General features: G+C 39.6%; 2 protein-coding genes across 2 annotated transcripts; one reads left to right on the forward strand and one right to left on the reverse strand.

The window, feature by feature from the left end:
* Window positions 1-619: 619 nt before the first annotated feature.
* Window positions 620-20,221, reverse strand: LOC136240648 (rho-related protein racA-like). Its single transcript, XM_066031671.1, has 7 exons — window positions 20,008-20,221; window positions 12,725-12,988; window positions 12,554-12,677; window positions 10,034-10,390; window positions 9,622-9,985; window positions 9,271-9,571; window positions 620-899 (listed from the first exon to the last, which is right to left on the reverse strand). Exons 1-7 carry the CDS (start codon window positions 20,204-20,206, stop codon window positions 685-687), a joined length of 1,824 nt encoding a protein of 607 aa, XP_065887743.1. The 5' UTR covers window positions 20,207-20,221; the 3' UTR covers window positions 620-684.
* A 953-nt stretch (window positions 20,222-21,174) lies between these two features.
* LOC136241271 (uncharacterized) lies at window positions 21,175-22,161 on the forward strand. Its single transcript, XM_066032464.1, has one exon. It carries the CDS (start codon window positions 21,175-21,177, stop codon window positions 22,159-22,161), a length of 987 nt encoding a protein of 328 aa, XP_065888536.1.
* Window positions 22,162-23,708: the final 1,547 nt, after the last annotated feature.

The following is a 23,708-nucleotide window of genomic DNA, read 5'->3' on the forward strand; positions in this document are numbered from 1 at the left end:
TGATAAGTAATTCATCATTTTTTTCTTCTATCAAAGGTGTAGCAGGGAGAATTTTTCCAGGGGGGTTTCCAGATTTGGTAATGAGGTTAAGTTCAGGAGGTTTAGGGGTACAACCCCAGCAGCTGACAGATTTTGAACATTAAAATGCTATTATGCTTCAAACTTTATTAGATCCATGGATTATTTCAGTATAATTTTGTTCCCTTTTAAATGTCAATCCTTGGTTAATGGCTACACCTGACTGTTCTATTAGAGTATCTCAAATCCATCCTTCCTATTAGAATCCATCCTATTAGAGCTCACCAAATCCATCCTTGAGGGATCAATGTAAGTTTCCTATTGCCCCGTTCCCATTTATTCTGTATAATTGTGCTGCTAAACTAAGATATAGTTAGTCTGATGTTCCTGCTGCTAGACGTGACAATTTAAAATTTCAGAAGGGGTCTCCGGAACCCCAGGAACCCCCCTAAATACACCCCTGGTGTAGGGTAACCCAGCAGCAGCTAATAGTGTAAGGTGACTTTAAACAACAGCCAGCTAGTGTAAACTAAGTATATAGCAAACCTTCACCTTTGCTTATAATAGTTTACAAATGTGAATTGATTGCATTTACCTTTCTACTACTTTCCATTCTTACTTACATAATAAACGCTGTCATGTACATTGTGATGAACATAAAATATTCTACCAGTACAAAGATTTAAACTTTTCACTGAAATTTAAGTATTCTTTGTTCCATACTTTATCCTCAATGAAATCTCTGTCATCTTCAGGTAATTCTGATGCCTTCTTGCTGGTCTTCCACTCATCCCAGATGTCACCATAGTTACTAGCAATCAGTAACAATATCCATTTCTTTAGCTTCTTTCCTCCACAATTGTTGCAGAAGGAAGTCAGGTCTAAAATGACAATGAAAACACTTATGAAGTACAATACTCTAGTTCCCACTACCATACAGTGGGATCAAGAGTTAATTCTCTCTTATTATTAACTCTTGGTGGGATTATTTCAAGGGGCAGATTGCCACCATTCAAAATTTTGAGGAGGGAAATTTTTGCTTCTTCAGAATCTTTTTGCATTTATAATAACTCAAGCACATCATTTTGATTGAACTGCAAATTTTTCAAAGCTGCAAATCCACAAAAATCCTGAAACTTTTACCCTTTGGAAAAACGGCATAATTATTTGTGACCGGATTTGCGAAAAGGTACCTTTTTCACACACAAAATTTGACCCATTTTTTGGACTTCAAAGCTTCATAACATTTTGATCATTGCATATAATTGCTTGAAATTTTCAATGAATGTAGCCACAGTATCTGGTTACATTTTGATACTAAGAGCAAGTTAATTGGTATAAGGAGTCAAGTGTTACATTATTTTGTTTGCTGGTATGTCAAATGTGTGGAAAGGTACCTTTTCGCAAATCCCGTCACATTTATAGTGTATCAAGACACATGATAGTGTGTCGTGCAGCCAAGTACAGGAAGTGCAGGCATGCCAGACAGACAAGTCACAAGTGTGTATTTTACAGGAACCAAGAAAATGCCATTTTTCACGCATCCATAGCTCAATAGTGCCTAACCAGAAATTACCCATTTTGCTGTGGAAACTCCCTCGAGGTAGGGCACTTCCTATTTCAAATTTGAGCTGAATCCGTCAAGCCATCACTAAGATATGCATCTTCAAAGTTCATCTTTGTTTCTTTGCATTTTTTCTTATCATTATTCTTTTCGCAACACTTGGAAAATTGCTATAACTTGCAAATACTTAGTCAATTTTCTTCAAATTTGGAAGGCAGTAAGAATGTAATGCAGCATGTTTTACAGTCCAAATTTCATATACATTGCAAAAAGAACAAGGGAATTATACACGATTTTTTGTCACGGCCACAGGGTAAACCGCTTGAACAAATGACTTGAAAATCGGTCTGTACATGAGTAACCATCGTAGTGTAATTATGGAGTTATAACAAAAATGCCAATCATGACTGTAAAATCACAAGATCAAGATACTTTAATAGAGCAGTCACTACGAGGTAAAAATGGTGCACAAAAATGTTGAAAAAAAGCTTATCAGAATTCAAACCGGGGGCCTCCGTACCTAACACCCGCACCCTTAACCACTAAACTACTGCTGATCACCTCACTTAATGTCTGCTTTAGAAATGAAAATTATAGGTTAAATCTGCTTATAAATAAACATTTGTAATTTCATAGATCTACCAATAGAAGTATATACTAAAACATTAAATGTATGTTCTATTAGAAGTACTCAAAAAGTGTGCACTCTATTACAGTACACAATAATATTACCAAATATTGATGTAAACCATACAATAGACCTACCAATGGAAATTCCACATTGTTCTAGAACATTCTATGTACAGTATGTTCTATTAGAAGTCTTCAAAAATGTGTTAGATAATATTGAAGTAAAGCATGCAATACATACAATACTTTTTTAAGTCTGACTGTCTTCAATAATCATGATTGTGTCTGGATAGAAAAGAAGAAATGTGAGAACATGAGTTATAAGAAACCTCACAGTCAGCCATAGGCTGGTTTTGGGGCTTTATAAAGTACAAAAAGAAGTGATAATATAAAGGCAGCCAAACTGAAAAATGATGCGGCCTTAAGCTTGCGTGAAAAAGTTGTGAAACCAAACGTCGCGGCCAAGCAATGATGCTAACGCTATAAATTTTAATAATGGCTGTGTACATCGTTAAAATTTATAGCATTAACATCACCTTTGATTTCACAACTTTTTTCACCCAGGATTTTTAAAGCCACACCATTTTTTCACAGCTTGGCTGCTCTTGTCTGGATTGATAGTAACAATACGTAGTATAGAGGGCGCACTATGGCACATGCTATGATGGGGCTACATTAGTGAACAATAACAAACACAGTTGCATGCATGTGGAATGGCTTTAATATACAAGGAATGTAGGAATAACAAATATCTTATAACAGCTACTAGTTGGTAATGATTTACAAGCTGTGAAGAACCTGCTTTGCCTACACGTTACTCCACTGCATGGTAACATTGAAATGATATTTAACAACTTCAAGGTGCAAGTAGTGAAGGGCCATAAACTTACAACCAAACACGTATAGCCCAATCCACTTGCTTGGGTTATAAGACTCATCTGACATGCAGGTAGTTAAGTAGCTGTTCAAATTTGGATTGTAGTTTTGATCACATGCCAGCACAGCATAAAATTAGTCAAGCTGTGTGGATGTTCTTAACTTTGGTGAAATTGACATAAAATGGTTTGGCTTATGACTGCAGAAATGCTATTTGGTGTAGTCTTGTCAGTGCAATTGTCCATGTGTGTCTGGGAAATGACACACTAAACTGAAGGTGCGTGAAAATTAAAGTCAGATGCAGCATTGAAAGATCTGAAAGTTTAGAGCATTAAATAAAATGCCAGGAAGACCACAAGCCAAATATGAGGCATAAAAACACAAGAAATAAGCCTCTGCAATTGTCACATAGCCACCTCTATATGCGAATCAAGACAATTATTTAGTTTCTTATAACAGTAATTAATTAGAACTATCATTTACAACAATGTCTAGAAATTTCCACAACATTAATACTAGAAATTTTAAACCAAAATTTCATTGTACATTTCAAATAGAACATTATTTTGGTAAAACCTAACAAATAGATACAGGCTCAGTATGTGGGTCTTAATGGCGGTATGAGCATTAATTTCAAAATTTTGTACATCTTTTGTAAAAATGTTTAACTTCAAGTGGTTTCTGTTATTAAAGTATCTTCATTGGACATTTTTATGGTTCTTGCATATAAATACACACACACACACACACACACACACACACACACACACACACACACACACACACACCACACACACACACGTGACGCCAGCCACCATGAGATGATGTAGTCCAGGGATGTGGTCATGCACCCTTTCCTATCTTCGACAAGGACGAGTAGTGGTACACTTATGCCTTGCAATGTTATGTGTTCTCCTAAATGAGCAATGGTGGGTGGTACAAATAAAAGGTTTGTTTAAAGGTGGCACCATCACATGTTTATCTAGTCCATAAAGTACACAGTAAACGCCATCTGGTATGATCCTGAGCTTCCTTATACCATGATGTTTCATCTATCTCACACTTCTTCAAATCCTGACGAACCTTGTCCCTCCAACGAAGCTTAGTGCCATGTGTAGGATGCTTCTGAGGGAGCCACCCAAACAACAACTTCTTCGGGTGTCTGTTTTCTGACATTCTAGCTACATGTCCCAACCATCTTAGCCTGCACTGTATTAGTAAGTCACCAATATTCTCTATCATGCCAAATCTACCACCCAGCTCAGCAGTAGTAAGGTGTTCCTTCCACTGAATAGATCTGCTATCACCCAAGATTGAATGAACACCTTGTCGGTGGAACCTGTCTAACCTACTAACTCTTGGGTGAGGGCCCAGATTTTAGCACCATATAACAACACTCCCAACACTACAGATCTATACACCAGGTCATGATCAGTTACACCAATCCGAGCAACCACCAGCTTTGTCTTAGGGACACTTAGGGTAAGATTAAGTTCACTAGCTACTTCATCAAACATCCTGGTAGCCAAAACCATATCCTCTCTACAAGAGCACACCAGAGCAGCATCACCCGCAAACAAGCACTCTGACAGTACAAAAGAGCTTGGTTTCCTAGTTCTCTCTCCAACCACCCAGCTTAAACTGCACTTCCACACCTACTGCTTGACACCGACTAAGCCATCTATCAATCACTAACCCAAAGTACAGGATAAATAGAGTGGGAGCGATGGTACACCCTTGACACAAACCATGAGAATGGCTGTGACTTTCCACTTCCAGCTGTCACTGTAGCAGACATTCCATCATAAAGAGACCGTACAAGCTCAATCATAACATCAGGTACACCATACTTCTGCAATGCACACCAAAGAGCTACTCTGGGTAGGTGTTATGCAAGTCAACAAACAGCAAAAACAAATTAGTACTATGTTCAATGGCCTTCTTTATTAGTTGACGGACACAGAATATCATGTCAACACAACCTCCATCAGCCCTAAACCCACACTGAGAATCTGAGACTGTCTCTTCCACCACCAACTGCAACCTATCATTCAGCACCCTGGCAACAGTTTTCCCATCACATCCAAGAGGCTAATGCCTCTCCAGATATCACAACAGGACAAGTCTCCTTTCTTCGGCACAGGCATCTCTCCACTCTGAGGGCACACATCTCTCCTCCCAAACGGTCTGAAACAGCTTGAGCTAGGATATACTCCAATAATGGCCCACCACAAACACTTTAAAACATCAGGCAACAGACCATTGATACCACCAGCCTTACCCACAGCAAGTCATCCAAGAGCCCCCAATATCTCATCCCTATCAGGAGGATCGGCTAGCTCACTCCTTATTGACAATTGTTGTATTTCATCAAGTGCTGTCTGCTCAAAGGAACCAGTCACGTTTAAAACTCCTTCAAAGTGTTCTCTCCATCTACCCAAAATCTCTTCAAGTCCAACACACAGTTCCCCATCCCTCTTCTTAATAGCAGAACACCGTACTGGCTGAAGACCAACCCTGCATTCACAGATAGCCCAAATATCCTGCCACACCACACTAGGTCTACCCTGAACTAAAGCATCTTGGATTGACTGTGCCTTTTCCTGAAGCCACTTATTCTTACTAGATCTCATAGCACTAGCAACACAATGTTTCTGAGACAGGTGCCTTTGCCTATCAGCCTTACTTCCAGACAGCAACCAATGGGAGAACAGTTCATTGCGCTTAGAAATCATTGGTTTGAGGGAACTCTCTGCAGGAATAAACCAGTCAGGTTGCTACCTACCACCTCTCCTTAACATCTCATTGCAAGTCTGTAGCATTGAGTCTCTAATCACAGACCACTGTGCCTGCCCATCAGCTGCTTCATCCCATACATCTCCCAACAGTTGAGCCACATAATTTCTGAACAAATTCTCCACTATGTAAAGGACCAACATTAAACCTCTTCTGCTTACATGATGTTCATTTCTTGAAAATTGGAGCAAGCCTTAGTGTAGTACAAACCAATCTATGGTCAGTCCAGCATCCAGCTGAGTGAAACACTCTAGCATCAGTGCAAAACCATCTTTGTGAATAGCGCATCAATATGTAGTCAATAACCTTGGTACCTGGCAGTGGCATAGCCAGGAAAAAAAATTTTCCGAGGCAAAGTTTATACATTGACCAAATTGAGAGGGTCTGCTTCTGACTCAACTGATTCACAAATACTTCCAAGTATGGGTGGTACAGCATTTGCAGGTTGACTATCTGGTTGGATGGAGGAAACTATTTTAGAAGACTCTGAGCATTTACATGTCATAAGTAATGCTCCAGCATAGTTAAAGCTACAGTATACCATGCTTCAATTATTAGACTAGTTTAATTGCATGCAACGCAACTACTCTGGAGATAGTTTGAGCGGTCAGGCCATCCATGAACTGCAATGGAGGTCATCATAGTCAAGCGCACTACTTTTTATTGATCTGATGTGATGTTTAAGTCAAGAGATAATTATCTTTTTCAAGTGATGTTCAACTGCATGTGCTAAGCATGTCAAGCTAAGGAGTCTGGGGGAATGCTCCCTCAAGGAAATTTTTGAAAATATGAAATGTCATTTGGAGGCTATTTTTTTTATTGTAACTGCTAATGCATGATATACATGATCAATTAACTCAATGTAATGCCATGCAGTTGACTCATTAGAACTTTTGAAAAGTAGTGTAAAGACAATTAACATCAATGTAAATGATCAAGAGAAAAGTGGTTATAATCTGTATTGAATGCTCTATTAGAGTATATTACGATGACTGCTCTATTAGAGCATCTCGATCTTTTACAAATTCAAGTAGCTGAAAAGTGGTCCAGCACCATGCAAGGCACCATGTCACCATAGGCTCCATCCCTGCTTAGTACTACAACCATAGATTCTATTTTGTGTGGTACACTAGTAACGTTTGAGTAGAAAATCCGGGGTGCCAAAACTCAGGCCTGCTCATTCTGTTGTTGAGCATTTTTACCGAGGCAGCTGCCTCGGTTTCCTCAATGGTAGTTACGCCACTGCCTGGATGTTGCCATGTATCCTCTTCTTTGTAAACATTGTGTTCATTATACAAAGCTCATTCATTGCACAGAAGCTAAGCAAGTGCTCTCCATTTTCATTCAACTTACCAACTCCAAACATATCTCTTACTCCCAACCATAATGGATCTGTGTCTTCTCCACATCCAACTCTTGCAGTAAAGTCTCCCATCACCAATAAAAGATCATCAAGGGGTGCTGAACTGATCACAGCCTGCAGATCATCAAAGAACTGATCGTTTATCTTAACAGGTGCCTGATGGGTTGGGGAATAAACACTAATGATGGTAACATTAAGTTTGCTAGAATCACTTAGACACAGTTGAAAACGAGCAGATACAATTCTTGAGCTAATGGCAGACCAATGAATCCCTCCATGTTTGTGCCATCTAGGGATCCAGCACAATAGCAACTCTTTCACCACGCTGGATGGTATCACCAGCCTGAGGAATACTATATACAACAGAGTGAAGCACCATAAATCCACCCACTTCATAGACATCAATACCAAACCACTTGGTCTCACTAATGCATACTACACCCATATGGAAATGTTTCAATTCTTGTACCAGAAAATTGATCTTCTTGTCAACAGATACTGGATGACCCTTAGGTCGAACAGTAGCAGTCTTTATACCACCATCTATCTCGACAAGGCTTCTAACATTCCAGCATCCCACATGTAAAGACCTTAGGCAGTAAAAACTGCCAGGGTGCTTTCCCAGTGACATACAGCTTCTGAAGCAAAGCAGTGATGGAAAACACTAAGGGTTCGCTACACCACTGTAGTGCAAGGCTCCAAGGATTCAAGTGGAAACTGATTGATCAGTACGAGAAGCCACAAGAAACTAGATCCCTAGAGTAATCAGCTTTAGCCAGTGTTTGTTTGTAAAAACAAACACTGCATAGGGGTCACCACGCGGAGGCACCAATTAACATAGCCTTTAAAAGACTGACCACACACACACACGCACGCACGCACACACGCACACACACGCACCCATGCACACACCCACACACACACACACACACACACACACACACACACACACACACACACACACACACACACACACACACACACACACACACACACACACACACACACACACACACACACACACACACACACACACACACACACACACACACACACACACACACACACACACACACACACACACACACACACACACACACACACACACACACACACACACACACACACACACACACACACACACACACACACACACACACACACACACACACACACACACACACACACACACACACACACACACACACACACACACACACACACACACACACACACACACACACACACACACACACACACACACACACACACACACACACACACACACACACACACACACACACACACACACACACACACACACACACACACACACACACACACACACACACACACACACACACACACACACACACACACACACACACACACACACACACACACACACACACACACACACACACACACACACACACACACACACACACACACACACACACACACACACACACACACACACACACACACACACACACACACACACACACACACACACACACACACACACACACACACACACACACACACACACACACACACACACACACACACACACACACACACACACACACACACACACACACACACACACACACACACACACACACACACACACACACACACACACACACACACACACACACACACACACACACACACACACACACACACACACACACACACACACACACACACACACACACACACACACACACACACACACACACACACACACACACACACACACACACACACACACACACACACACACACACACACACACACACACACACACACACACACACACACACACACACACACACACACACACACACACACACACACACACACACACACACACACACACACACACACACACTCACACTCACACTCACACTCACACTCACACTCACACTCACACACACGCACACACGCACATACACATGCACACACAAGGAATTGTATACAACATGAGCATGGTGTAATTATGCTTGCTGCTAACCAATTAGCTTATCCAAAACTTGTTCAAGTTGTGAGTCAAGTTTTGGCTGTTGTGTCTCTGTGGCAGAGGGTTTGATTTTGGTGATGATTCTTTCTGATAACTGCACCTCACTGACAGTTACTAGTTCTGTTAGACCATATTGATCAGCAAATCTCATCACTTCCAACATTTCAGTGTCTGATAACTTTGCTGCTCCTCTTGATGCACTCAACCCCACCCTGGGATTGAAGTCAGACCTGCCAGTGTACAGCCATTCTAACAGACAACAGAAAGACACCAGGCTGCAGTCTTGTATCATCACCTGTGTGGAGTGTTAATAGTATATGAGTGATGGTTATGTGTGTCTTGTACCTCCTTCTGATGACTCTCAGCAAAACCACCTGATAACATTGCTGATAATACCTCAGAGTGACAGCACACAATGGCACGATGACCACACAACTTCTCTCCTTCCACTACAAATCTCACATCACAAAATTCTTCAGATGAGAGGAAACACTGAAGGCTATCAGTGTTCAATGGTAATTCTAAATCCCACTTGTGCTCTGTTAATTGTTTCACCTTGATGGAGAGCTCAGAGCAAACAGCAGTCAATTTTACTCCATCAACAACACCACTAACTGTTCTTTTATTACTATACAAACATGACAACACAGCCTCAGTTATCACTGATGGAATATCATTGTTCACATAAAGGTGCACCTTCCCTGACTCACTACAGAATCACCATACTAATACCTACTCAATGACACTTATTACTAACCTCTCCATACTTGCTGAAGTGAAGAATGTTGACTGTTTGATTGCATCTGTTAGCTTACTAGCTACACTTGAGGTTGACTCATTCACTGATTCATTGTTATTGTTGAAATGTGTGGTAAACAGTTTACACTGTGAGAACAAGACAATTGCATGGGCATGATATACCATCTGGTTATGATGTATGATGACATCAGAGAATAGTTCATTATTCCACAGTGTAGTGAATGAGAATGAGTGTGTACCCTGATGTCTCATTGGTTGTGTTACTGGTAACAGTTTATCAGGATTATCTGGTACTGGAGGTTTAACTGGACCCTTTTTTCCTCTGCTAAATAATCCACCAAGAAAAGTAGAATGCCTGTATGATAAAAAACATAATAAACACCATGCTAACAAACGTGTGATCTTGTTTACCCTTTGCTATATTTGAATACATCACTGCTACACTGAACTTTATTCATTGCTCACTTACACTACTACACTTCTAATTTCTAAAAGGATAAGGAAAAGTCATTGTATTTATTTTAGGCCATATAAACTTAATTATTAGTTTCTCATCTACTAATGCTCAAAATAGCATCACAGGCAGATTCAAATTTTATTTTTATAGCTGAATTACACAGCTCACATAACCAAGAACACAGCTATTTTTAGCCTTCTCTACCTAGTTACTAACTTGCAGAGCTGTTTGCAGCATACAGCCGGGGGGGTCCCGGGCCAGGGATTCACTTAGGGGAATAGTTTTTCATTAAAAATTTTCTTTTCACTGTTAATATTTACGTGTAATATGTGATGCATTCAAATAATTTGGTGTAAATCTGATGGATTTCACCGAGTTATGGATGATTATTTTCATATAAAAAGACCAGTATTTTGTCACGCTTGCAGGGTAAACCATGGAGATGAACTCCTATCCCTTCTGCTATATATCCATGTATGCATATGCTGCTAGCATTATATCATGGATTACAGGCTATACTGAGTATCAGAAGGCAGAAGGCAACAAAAGCTGATCCTGTCCTCCAGAAACTCTACTCGTACATCAAGAATGGATGGCCATAAACCAAGAAGATACACACCACTAGTAGTACAAAAAAAATCATTGATGTGGCATATGCCAGCTGGTCCATCAAATTCTTGACTGCTCTAATAGAGTATTCTAGTGCAGAGTGATAACTCTATTGATGAAGGATTCAGCAATGCTGCAAAGAGGTATTCTGATGTAAAATCCAACCCATGATGAAATTTATCTGTTCATGACATACAGTACCTAATCTCAAGGGCATAGTCAGGAAAGGTCTTGATGGTTTCGGACAAACCTCCCTTTCAGAGGCACAATTTAAAAAAAATGAAAAATCACACCAATTCTTACAATCTTGGAGCTCTCCAGCACCTACTTGCACACTGGTGTGGCTCTGTACTACTTTTGAGGGTCACATTGCATTTTTGCTGAATCATCCATGAATCAAATATTATATTACGTGCACGCAATGCATGGTGGAAATGGGAAGCACTGTTGCAAGGTAGCAGCTGCGATAAACTTGAGTGGTCATGTTATACATGTGTCAGGTTAGCACAAACAGTGAATTATTGATGTATATTTACATGATGAGTGTTTTGTTTATTTGTCACATGTTGAGGGCATGTGATGTGTATTGGAGTACAAGCCAAGTCTGAAGTTACTGACCATCATCAATAGGAGGACCAACCGAGAATAATGTAAATACCCCAAAAGAAAGTATTACTTGCCAACCAAGAGACTCAAATGTGAAAAGATCCCATGTGCTAAGAAGTTGAAGTTGGCTGTCAGTATGTTGTCTGGATGTGAAGATTAGGTAGTGTTAATAGTTTCTATAAGTTGCTTAAATAGCGATGTGTAGGTTTTAGCTGGTTAGATGCAAAAACAGCACCTTTTAATGTTACTGCCCAAGGGCACATTTTGTATATGCATCATTTTCGCTCAAATGTGGTTCAGGGGAAGAACCCAGGCCTTCCCCCCAAAGACACTCCATGCACTTCAAATCCGAACCCCTTTACAGAAAATCCTCCCTGAATCCAAGCATAAGCTACTCAGTAATAGTACAATAAGGCATCACTGTATATTTATTAAGTAGTGTTTGTATTCAGAATAACCAGAAAGCAAGAAGGTTATTGTAACATGCATGGAAATGGAATTAAATGCAGAAGCACTTTATCTGTACAAAAGCCCAAGTGTTTATTCCCTAAAAAATTAATAGTAGATCCAGCATTTACAGTAAATAAGGCCAGCATCTCTATTCGTTAATTTCTTGGTGTGTACTCGGCATTGGGGTAGCACTTACAATAATATTTTAGTGAGACAACCTATAACACAGCTTATAGCTTAGCATCTCCATAAAAAAGTTGATAAGTTATGTAGTTGGGGCCACGAGTTTATTTGAGCCCAATTTATGTTGAACAAAAGTGACAATCACTAAGGTTCACTGCACCTGTATGTTCTGTAGTTTTATCAAAGAATACAGAAAGACACAACATGATTTACTTGTATAATTTTCCTCCCTGCTCCTGGTATCCATTCTTATTTAACACAGCAGTCACTCCCAATAGTGTTGCCCCATACACCTCATAGTGTTTGTACAAGTCACACTCATAATAGGCATAAGCTCCTAACACAACAAAAACTACACTAATATACACTTTCAAATCATATTACCAATCTTCTTGGCAGCTTCTTTCCCTTCCTCTTCACTAACACATCTGTTTGAAGGTGGCTGGTCAATACCAAAGTGTGGACGATAGCAGTGTGACACACCCACCAATATTATCGGCACACCAGGACAATACTGGGACACCTCTGGTCCCCACAACTGTACACAATTTTGTAAAGTCTCCTTAGACTCAACACAAAACAACATCATCAGAAAGTCGGTGTCTGGATAGGACAATGGACGCAATTGAGTATGTTCCTCTATTCCACCTACCAACAAATTCATATTCACCACAATAACTACATCAGTGATAGACGGTGGGTATTTTATAATGTAACACAGCTTGAAAAATTAGCTTCTCTGCTGATAATACCACTTATATAAGAACTAGCATTGGTACCTGCCCTACGTGCAGGACTATAAACATTTTAATGCCTGAAACAGAGACCAAGTATTAAACACCATGTAGCTATGTAGCATGCAAGGTGATGTTACTTTATAAAAACATGAGGTTTACTTATGCCATCCTGCAAGTATACTGAAATTAATGATTCAAAACACCTTAAAGTTGTTTGTCTATGGTTTTGACAGGAATGTAGCTCAATTATTCAGTGAGACTTCCGGGTAGGTATAAACAGTGGACCCGGGGACCAAGGACCTGGGACCCATGAGGATCCAGCTTTTTTTGGAATTTTATACACTTCACAGTATTCTATACTTGTACTAGGTACCTTTACAAGTAGTCTTGCATGGCCAATCCACTCTTTCCCCATCACGGTGTCTCACACGATGTTTATACCGATTAAAAATTATAAGCGCCTCTGAAAAAGTGTCTGAAGCTGACTGCATTTATAAGCCACTTGCCTGCTGGACAATGAGCATATTATGTTGCCTAGCTTTGGAAACATTGTGAAAATGCACCATGTTGCATGAGGTCTGGTTGTAGAGTTCCTGGGCTGAAACTTGCCGGCTACGAGGCTTAGTACTATTTCCCTGGAATAATTATTTACACAATATTTCTAAACTTTAGTACTGTAGTTAGGTGACATAATAGACTAATATGCTCATTGTGCAGCAGTCAGCTTTAGACACTTTTCAGAAGTGCTTATAATTAATTTCTAATTGGTATAAAATCTATGGTATAAACAATATGTGAGACCGTGACGAGGAAAAGTGGATTGGCCATGCAAGACTACTTGCAGAGGTACCTAGTACAAGTATAGAATATTGTGAAGTGTATAAAATTCCAGATCCTTGTGGGTCCCCGGGTCCTTGTTCCCCGGGTACACTGTTTATACCTACCTGAGTCTTCCCTACCAGTGCCTTCAACATGTTTGTAAAGAACAAACAAAAGCATTGGTACCTGCTTTACATGCAGGACAACTAATGTGACATAATAAAACATTGGGAACCAGGCCAAGCATAAATATTATAGTGTCTGTGTAGCATGCATGTTGATAGTGCATGATCCTTATGCCATCTTCTAAGTGAAATAACGAACATGCAGGGTTAGTTAAACTACATGCAAGCTACCTACATTACAGGTGGTGTACACATAGCACAGTTTCAGTTTCTACATGATGTTTACCTTACTACCAACAAAATGAACTTGTGCATAATTTAAAGCCAACACAATTTGCAATTACAGTTACTGCATTGCAAGCAAGCAAAGGTTCAGAACTTTCCCTATGCTAAGTTTTTAATGTTGTAGTGACACATAGCTATACCTTTTTGCCTTACAAAATCCCACACAAGTGTTCAAACATTATCATTAATGTCCTATAATTATGACCTTTAAGGTACCGCATAATCCGCAATTAAGTTGTTTATTTTCTACAGCAGTAATGAGGTAAAGTGTCATACAAATTAAGTGTGAAAGAAGCTTTTACCTAACACACTGGACAAACACACAGATAGACAAATATGTTGGCAATTCGCCTGCCCTACCACAAAAGTGCTGTAAGAGTCCCCATGACAATGTAAGGCAATTTATGTGCCAGTGCTGAAAAACTGAGAGCATAAGAATTTGTGGATAAAAAAATTGCATGGAACAAATAGAACAAAAAGGTGCATCAAAAAGGTTCCAAAAGTGAAAAAAAAAAAAAAACATGACCTAGGCCCAGGTCGGTTATACTCTCCTGGGGTGTGCAAATCACTACAGCTGTTTGTCTGTGATTTTGACAGGAATGTAGTTCAACTTTTCAGTGATCCTTCCCTATACCAATGCCTTCGTTGCCTATAAAAACAAACAAAAGCACATATCGATTTGCTACAGCAATGCCAGATGATGGAGGTTTAATTTTGCTAAAATCCTGCATCGATACGTAAAGGCTATTTTCCTTCGCTCGGCAGCCTTTTTGTGCACACTTTTTTAAGCTCACAGTATCTTGGCATGCAAAGCATCTATCTGGATTCGACCTTGGGACCTTGTATTATGAAGCACGTACCCTAGCCACAAAGCCAATTGTCAACAGTAACAGTCAGCCTTAAAAACCATCTTATAAAGGCATGCACAAGTTGGTGTTTACTTGTGGTTTGCATGCGGTTTACAGAAAGAATTCAAGCAAGTTTTTACTCTACACCCTTGGACTAAACGCGCTGCAAACGACAAACAACTGAAGCTAGAAGCTTCATTTAAATGCTAGCTTATTCCTAGATGATGAGCGCCCAAAACCACTTCAATACGTGCAGCAACTGGCAAGAAGAATGCATGAACTCAAATGGAATGCAGACAGACAGACGGCTTTTCAGCTTTATATATAATAGATAGATTTGTTGTCACACATAGTTACCAGTTTAGGGAAACTCTGAAGTTTTTACATATAATTTATTGATAAATACGATATCCATCAGTAAGTTCTGTGCAGTGGCAAATCAGACGGCTATTGTATCACAAAATTATTTCTTTTTTTTTGGGAAAAGCCCTAGCTATCGCATTTGGCTGAAGTATTTAATATTTGGCAGGTAGGTAGTTCTGAGTGAAATCTCATACTTGTTAAGAATACAACAAAACAGCTAAGCTGAAACATGAGAGTGGCCTTTAACAACACTAGACTGTGGAGCTTTCCCTGATGAGCATAAGGTGTTTTGGGAAAATTTCTGGTAGTGGTATAAGAACCTGCCCCACAATGCATGCCCAAACCAAGACCTCTTATTATTCAGACTCCAACATAAAGAGCTGTGCAGGTCACTCTGGTCTGAGTTGTAACAATAGAACGTAATTAAACAATGTCACAATAACAGCAGTAAGAACGGCACACCTGAGGGCCACACAAAGTTAACAGTACTTGATGAAAATGCTCCTAACATAACCAAGATCCTTTCCACAACAATTAGAATTCCAACTACAAGGTTCTAACTACTTCCCACCTTTGTTCTTTAAACAAACACCAACTGGTAACTACAAGCAACCTCAAACATCTTCACATAACTTTAGTGACAAACTCTTTAGTGACAAACTCTTTCATAATTCCACAGTGTCTAATAGGGCTGGGACAAAGCTTCGAATGCTTCATGGGTACGAAGGTTAAGTAAACTTCGAATTATAAAAGTATCCTTCGAAGCTTTGCAATGCACTCATAGTCTACGAAAGAATTACAAATAAACGTCGTTATCTTTATTGCAGCTGCATATTCCTCTTGCGTGATCAATGTTACAATCAGTTTTGTACCCTCTTAGATAATCACACCTGTGCGTTATAATCACCTTGATTTCTACACAGTACACTAAATAATAATAATAATAATGTTTGTCTCTTCGCGATTGATCTTCGTGTGCCACGCCCATTTTTAAACCATCGCAGTTCAGCTTGCTACCATAGTTACAGCCTTAAAACACCTTATAAAGTGATAGACAATGCATGGAAAGCGTACTTTTAGCCATTACTTGGTATTTACCTGTGCATGATTGCAGTATAGCGGACACGCCCATTTGCAATCGATCGATCACGTCATTCAGTACTGCTGCTATCCACTTTCCAAATGCTTACAAACTTATTAAATAGGTTTAGAAAGATAAAACTTAAGAAGGACGTGCTTAAATATAAGAAAACCTGTAACTTGAAAGCTAACACCGAAACTTCGAATGTTCGAACATTTTATTAGCAAATATTCGAAGGTAAATTTCAATATTTGTCCCAGCCCTAGTGTCTAATACTAGTGTCTATGGCAAACAAATATCACAAACAAATATCACAAAAGCACTATAACACTATGACTTGATTGGTGTTACCTACTACGAATGCTAGAGTGATGCAATACAAAGAGGTGGGCACTACAGGGGTGTACACAGAAATTTTGAAAAGGGGTTTCCACTATAACCAAGTGACTGTTACATTAGAGTAGTTTTTATTGCCTGACTGCTCTATTAGAGTATTTTGATCTTTTCACCAAAATTATTGGTAATGCTACAATACAAGTGTTGTTGTGTGAGATACTGTACGTAAAACTTTAAAATGTGTCCTGTTTCATGATAGATTCCAGATTGCGAAAACCTGAAGTTTCAATATTGTAATGTTTCAAGTAGTGGGCATATTACTTAGCCAAGTCTATTCTTTTTAGCATAGTTAACCTTGTGGTACTTCCTGTTTCTATAAACAACACTTAGTTTAGCCAAGAATGTGCTTACCCCACAGTATATGATACCGCCATTGTAAGATTTGCAAAGTGGTCAAACTTTACTAAGAAAGTTATCATAACAACACAATCATGCACGCTACAAAATATACAAGTCATGCATGCTACAAAATATAATTGTCAATGCCACCGTTCGGCTATAATAGAATTAACTTTGGTTGAGGCACAAAACCAGCCTAGGAACACTAGTTCTTGTACAAAGGCTATTGACACGTGGCGCAGTTTCATGGGGGTATATTATGTAGGATGGCATAAGGCAGCCCCACTTGTGTTCTTTAAAAGTGACATCACCATACATGCTACATTAATGGAACCGAAAATGGAACTGGTATTTACTGCTTGGTTACTATTATTGTACATTAAGGCCATACCAAATTGATCATATGTTTCACAGATTGTGTGTGCCCTCTAGTAGTGACCCAGCAGGTCGAAATATAAATAAAAATGTATATCATTTCAGCTGCAACTGACTGATTGGTTAGAGTTTATATGACTGCTCTATTAGAGTAACTTAATCTTGACAGTTGCAAAAGCTAATGTCCTTCCAAAATAAAGTGATGGAGCTCCATTTCCTTCCCCTTTGGTACTACACCTGTTACTGGTTGTGCAAAATTAAAGAGTCTACAGTCACATTAGCAGTCTTTTTAAGAGATCATCATGGTTTATTAAGAGATCACCATGATTTATTTTTAGGTTTGCCAAAACATTGATCCACCGCATTCGTGAAACATAAGATTAATTTGTCATGGCCTAATTATTATGAATTTCAGACAATGTGGAGACAGTTCTGCATTATAGGGCAGGTAGCTACCAATGCTACTTGCACACAAATTTCAATGTTAATTTTTATCCACACAAAAACAGCAAAGCTGTGAAAAAAGGTGCGGCCTTAAAAAGCCTAAGTGAAAAAAGTTGTGAAATCAAAGGTGGCAGCCAACAAATGTTAATGCTAATAATGACTGTGCATTGTTATCATTGCAGCCTTTGATTTCACAACTTTTTTCACTTAGGCTTTTTAAGGCTACACCTTTTTTCACAGCTTGGCTGTTTTTGTGTGAATATCACTTCTTTTTGTAATTGCAAGTTCTAAGGCCAGCCTATGGTTGACCTTGTCCAAGGCCAGCCTATGGTTGACCTTGATAATTCCTTTTGACTTTTTTCCCTTTACTACAGGAATCATCAAAGACTGCGTGACTATATAAAGAACTGAAATAAGATGAATTTTGAAGGTGCATATAGCCCAATGATAGCTGAGCAGATTCAACTCAAACTAGGAATGGGAGATGCTCTACCCTGAGGAAGCTTCCACTGCAGAAATGCCATTCAAGCACTATGGACCTACAGATACCTTTTTTACCCCGCGGTGACTGTTCTATTAGAGTATTTCGATGGTAATTTGACCCCACGATTTACAGTTGTTTGGTTTTTGCCTTATAACTCTGTAGCTGTCAATGCAATTTCTTTTAAACCACAAAAGGTTTTAGTTATGATGGTTAACCTATATGCATACCGATTTTTAAGTTATTCCCATAAGTGGTTTACCCTGTAGGCGTGACAACTTTTTTTAATGCAAATAACCATCCATAGCTCTATGAATATTAATTAGATTTGCACCAAACTTGGTAAGTGATTGTGCCGCAATACATTCTTAAAGTGTACCAAAGCTCAAGACAATTGAGCTACACATTTGCATTTTATAATGGTTTTTTGTAAAGTGTGCGAAAAGAATAATCCAAGCCCCCAAAACAAAGAAAAAAAAAACAAAGAAATTAAGCCGAATTTTGAAGGCTTATATTTTACAAGTGCGTTAAGCAATCTTGCTCAAATTTGTATGTGGGGTCCTGAAGGTAGAGGGCGTTTGCAGTATAAAAATGATTCCAATCCGAGAAGGGAGCACAGAGCGTAAAAGTCGCATTTAGTTTCTTCCTCTAAATATACTCATGGTGTGGCATGGCGGCTTTCTTGGCTGCACGACACACTACCATGTGTCTTGATAGCCTCTGGGGGAAGCTACATATATACCCTTCCCCCCAGAACTCCTGCTTATATATACCGAATACTACCCTGGCATTAGTCTCATACCCAGACCACTTTTTTCCCTTTTGTATTTGAGTGTGGTACCTTTTTTCCCCACCCAAGGAAAAAAAAGTGATCTGGGTATGAGACTACCCTGGTACACCGTCCTCCCCTAGTCTCACATAGCCAGGAACAGCCAAAAGTCACTCTAAAAAAGACATTGGAGGTGAGAAGTGTACATTGCTGGGCATACTGTAAGCTCACTGTTCTGTTCATGTTCTATTCATTATATGAACTGCTTTCTTTAGACTGCTTTTTTTCTTTTGTGTGGGTGTCGGGGGAAAAAAGGGTCTGCATTAGAATTCTGTTTAATGTTCATGCAATACAGGAGAACCATATGCAGCAATCAGGTTGCACTTAGTTGAAGTTTAGGGCTTCACCAATCAACATTCACCCTGACCAGTGGAACGTTACACAGAATTCTTAATGTAGGTGTACCAGACCCTTTTTTCCTGATGCCCAGGACAGTGATCTGAATGTGACAAGCCTATTTAACCAGACAACTCATCTATCACCATTACCTATGCATTTTTTTTTTCCCGGGCTGGATTACCTATGCATAGATTTATATATCTTACTAGTGTTCCACATTGCCAGTTCAAATTTCTTGTCGTAAACCTCGACATCAAATCGGTCATCTCGCGCTTTCAAGTACGTGTTTGAGATGTTTTCTCCATCATGTTGATCATAACGGCCAAAGGTTTGCATTAAGAAGTGCACCTTCAACACGTTATAGTCCCCAACGATCACTGCCTTCTTAACATGTTTGTATGCCATCCTGAGCACCTCACTGTGTACGGACTCCGAGGGACTCTTCGCGATACGCGCAGTACCCAGACCGATTAGGCGCTAGTTACTTCTCAATAAGAAAATTAGTCTAAGCGCTGTCCTCCTTGTCGTAAGCACTAGGATCGCCCTCGACTCTCGCCTCGATAATTGCGCTACACAACCTACGCTTTTAATATGACGAACCCTATGATACAAGGGGTAGTCACCTCCATACTACCAATTGATGCGCTTACGACCGGGATCAAGATTTAATCAAGTGATCAAGGGGTATATTTGCAGTGAATCAAGCGATCAAGGTGTCCGAAAAAGTGGCGATCAAGCACCTTTGGAAAGCTAACTTTGAGCAACACGAGAATTTACTAAGCTTTTACGGTTGAGGATCAAGAATCAAGGCTCTTGGAAAGATGAAATCAAGTGATTAGAACAATTGTTTTTATGTGTTGTTAAGGCCCCTATTTGGTGATTATTAGTTTCTCATCCAGGCTTTCTAATTATTATGATGCGGGCGGGAGGGTATTACCATTACGCCATTATTTTATAATATTAACACACTGATGTACAGACCTTGTCCAAATTGTCTTTCTTTCTTGCTACAAACATTTCCTTTACCAGCTGATTCTACTTTTCGTGATCGCCAACTGTTTTTCGACAGTCAACTGAAAGCCTGCTTTGATGAAGTCGATAGAGCACGATTGCAACTGGCACTGCAGCAATTTGCTAAGGAAAACAACAGTTCTCCTGGTGATATATAGCACATTGTAGCGTTCATCAACAAAAATTATAACAGTTTGGTATCACGCGTTCTTCTGAGCATGCGCAGAGTAAATAATGGCTTACCATGCGGTACAGGGATTTGCGAAGTTCTTGCAAATCCGTAATTTAAAACGTACGCACATGCGCATTACTTTACAGTTGAATTATTGGCGCGAACACTGGTCTTTGTACGCGAATCGAGAATGGCATCTTGTGAAAGTAAACGATCGCATGCATATAGTGAAGATTTACGATGGCGAATCGTTTGGCAGAAAGAAGCACTGGGATATGGTGATGCAGTAATCGCACAGAATTTAAACATTGATCAATCTACTGTTCGTAGGATTTTACAACGATTTTTCAGCACTGGAACTGTAAGCAAACTTCAATATCCAACAGATAGAGCTTCTAGAAAGCTAACAGATCCCGCTCAGTTACTTATATTGCATCTTGCAATGGGAAGGCCAGGAATCAAATTACAAGAAATACAGGAGGAACTATTAAATTCATTGTCAGTGAACATTCACATTTCAAACATATGTAGATTCTTGCAAAAGAGTGGATTTACAAGACAGAAGCTGAGGATCACTGCTACACAAAGGGATGATTTTTTGAGGCAACAGTATATATCAGAGGTGTCCATTTACAGCCCTGAAATGCTGATTTTTCTTGATGAGACTGGAACTGATCGAAGAAATACATTACGGCACTATGGCTACAGCATGAGAGGAAAGCCAATTGTGAGTCATCAGCTTTTAATCAGAGGAGATCACCTATCTGGCATAGCTTTTATGTCTGTGAATGGTTTATTAGATGTGAAGGTTGTGCGAGGTGTAACCAATGGTGATGTCTTTTATAGCTTTGTTGAAAAACACCTTTTACCTTGCTTATTGCCTTATGATGGAAAAAATCCACACAGTGTGGTAATAATGGATAACTGTTCCATTCATCATCTAAGTAGTATAGTCAAGATGATTGAAGAAGTTGGTGCAATTGTGCACTTCCTTCCACCATATTCTCCTGACTTTATGCCAATAGAATTTGCATTTTCTAAAGTGAAAACTTTGATGAAAGTAGATGAGCAAACAAGCATGGATGTGGAGACTGCTTTGTTAGCAGCTTTTGCAACTATCACACCACAAGATTGTCAAAACTGGATTTCTGAAAGTGGACTGTATAATTATAGATAAGTAATAGTTGTACATGTACATGATAACACCAAAAATTATTTATGTAGTTGAAATGTTTTCTATATACGCAGATCAAATGCTTATAGCTTCCTTAACGATGACAAAATACAAGTCTTTTGTTCTGAATACTCACTTTCATTGAGTATTCCATCTTCAAATAAACTTTGAAGATATCGTAGCTGCTTTAGGTTTTTCATCCGTAGCTGAACAGTTTTACCAGGAGATACACCCATCACAGTAGGAGTAGGTTCACGATGCACTTCACTGGAACTTGCATCAGGTGCTCCAAATGTTTTCACAAGAGTAGCTGCTGCTCCTGTAATAGCATCTGCAAGTGACTCTTTACGTGGCTTTTTAACACTGGCTCCAAAAGCAGGAACATCTGGTGGTTTGTCCATGTCATCGTGTATGCCTGAACACACCATTCTTGACCATAGTCTCAGCTGTGGCACAGTGTACTTTTCATTATGTTTAGACTTGAGATCTGCAAATACATTATCTACCTGGTCTTCTCTTTCTTGTTTCTGTTGACCTGCTGCTTCTAGGCCTCTCTTTCGACTGCCACGGTTATCTTCTATGCACCTACCCTCACACCATAGAATTATTTCACCACCTAGTTTGTATTTGGAATACATCAGGCTCAAATCATCTACGTTAAACAGTGACATCTGGTGTCTACCATCAATGTAGCCTACATTGAACTTCACAGAATCTGGTACCTGATCATCGAATTCATCTATCATGCTCACTCGAATGGCAGTGACCGTCAAAAATCGAGAGTGGTGTCGGTGAAGCTGGCGTAATATGAAATCACTCTTTTTGTTGGGATTTATTATCCTAACTTTATAAGTATAAGGCACCTGAAAAAGAGATTCATTAGTGATTACATGAGTTACTTTACCTGAACAGTCTTACCTTGTCACCGGCTACAGAGCCTCGTACTGAGTCACGGTTATTAGTAATTGGAACCCCGAGTGGAGTAGCGGCCATGGGAATAACACTGGCCTGGGAACCGGATGATGAAGATGAGCTCGAAGATGAGTGTAACACTTGTACCGTTACTGATGGTGCCGAAGATACACGTTGTTGGTTATTAGTACACTGATTCATCACTGATGCTTTCACTGGCACACGCACAAGCAGTTGGCCGCCTTTACTGTTAGTTCGCGCCAATAATTCAACTGCAAAGTAATGCGCATGTGCGTATGTTTTAAATTACGGGTTTGCAAGAACTTCGCAAATCCCTGTAGCTTAAGGTTACGGGATAGTGAGCGACTGTCAAACAAAACTTTTATTACGTAATTAAGGCGGGCTTGGTGTTGTTGTGTTTTGTATCAGCTGGTAACAGGCTTAAATTGTTGGGAGAATAATAGCGTGCTGACTGGACAGTTACAAGGTACAAGAAAACACACGTAACAGTACAAGATAACATAGATACAGCGGTTTTCCAAGTTCTTGCAATGCAAAGCGTCATGCGCTATACGAGCATGTACGTGCGCAGTTGTTCAACAGTAGATTTTCAGTAACAACTACTGACTCACAGGACT

The sequence above is a fragment of the Dysidea avara genome, chromosome 12 (genome assembly GCF_963678975.1).
Source record: "Dysidea avara chromosome 12, odDysAvar1.4, whole genome shotgun sequence".
NCBI classification, from domain to species: Eukaryota; Metazoa; Porifera; class Demospongiae; order Dictyoceratida; family Dysideidae; genus Dysidea; species Dysidea avara.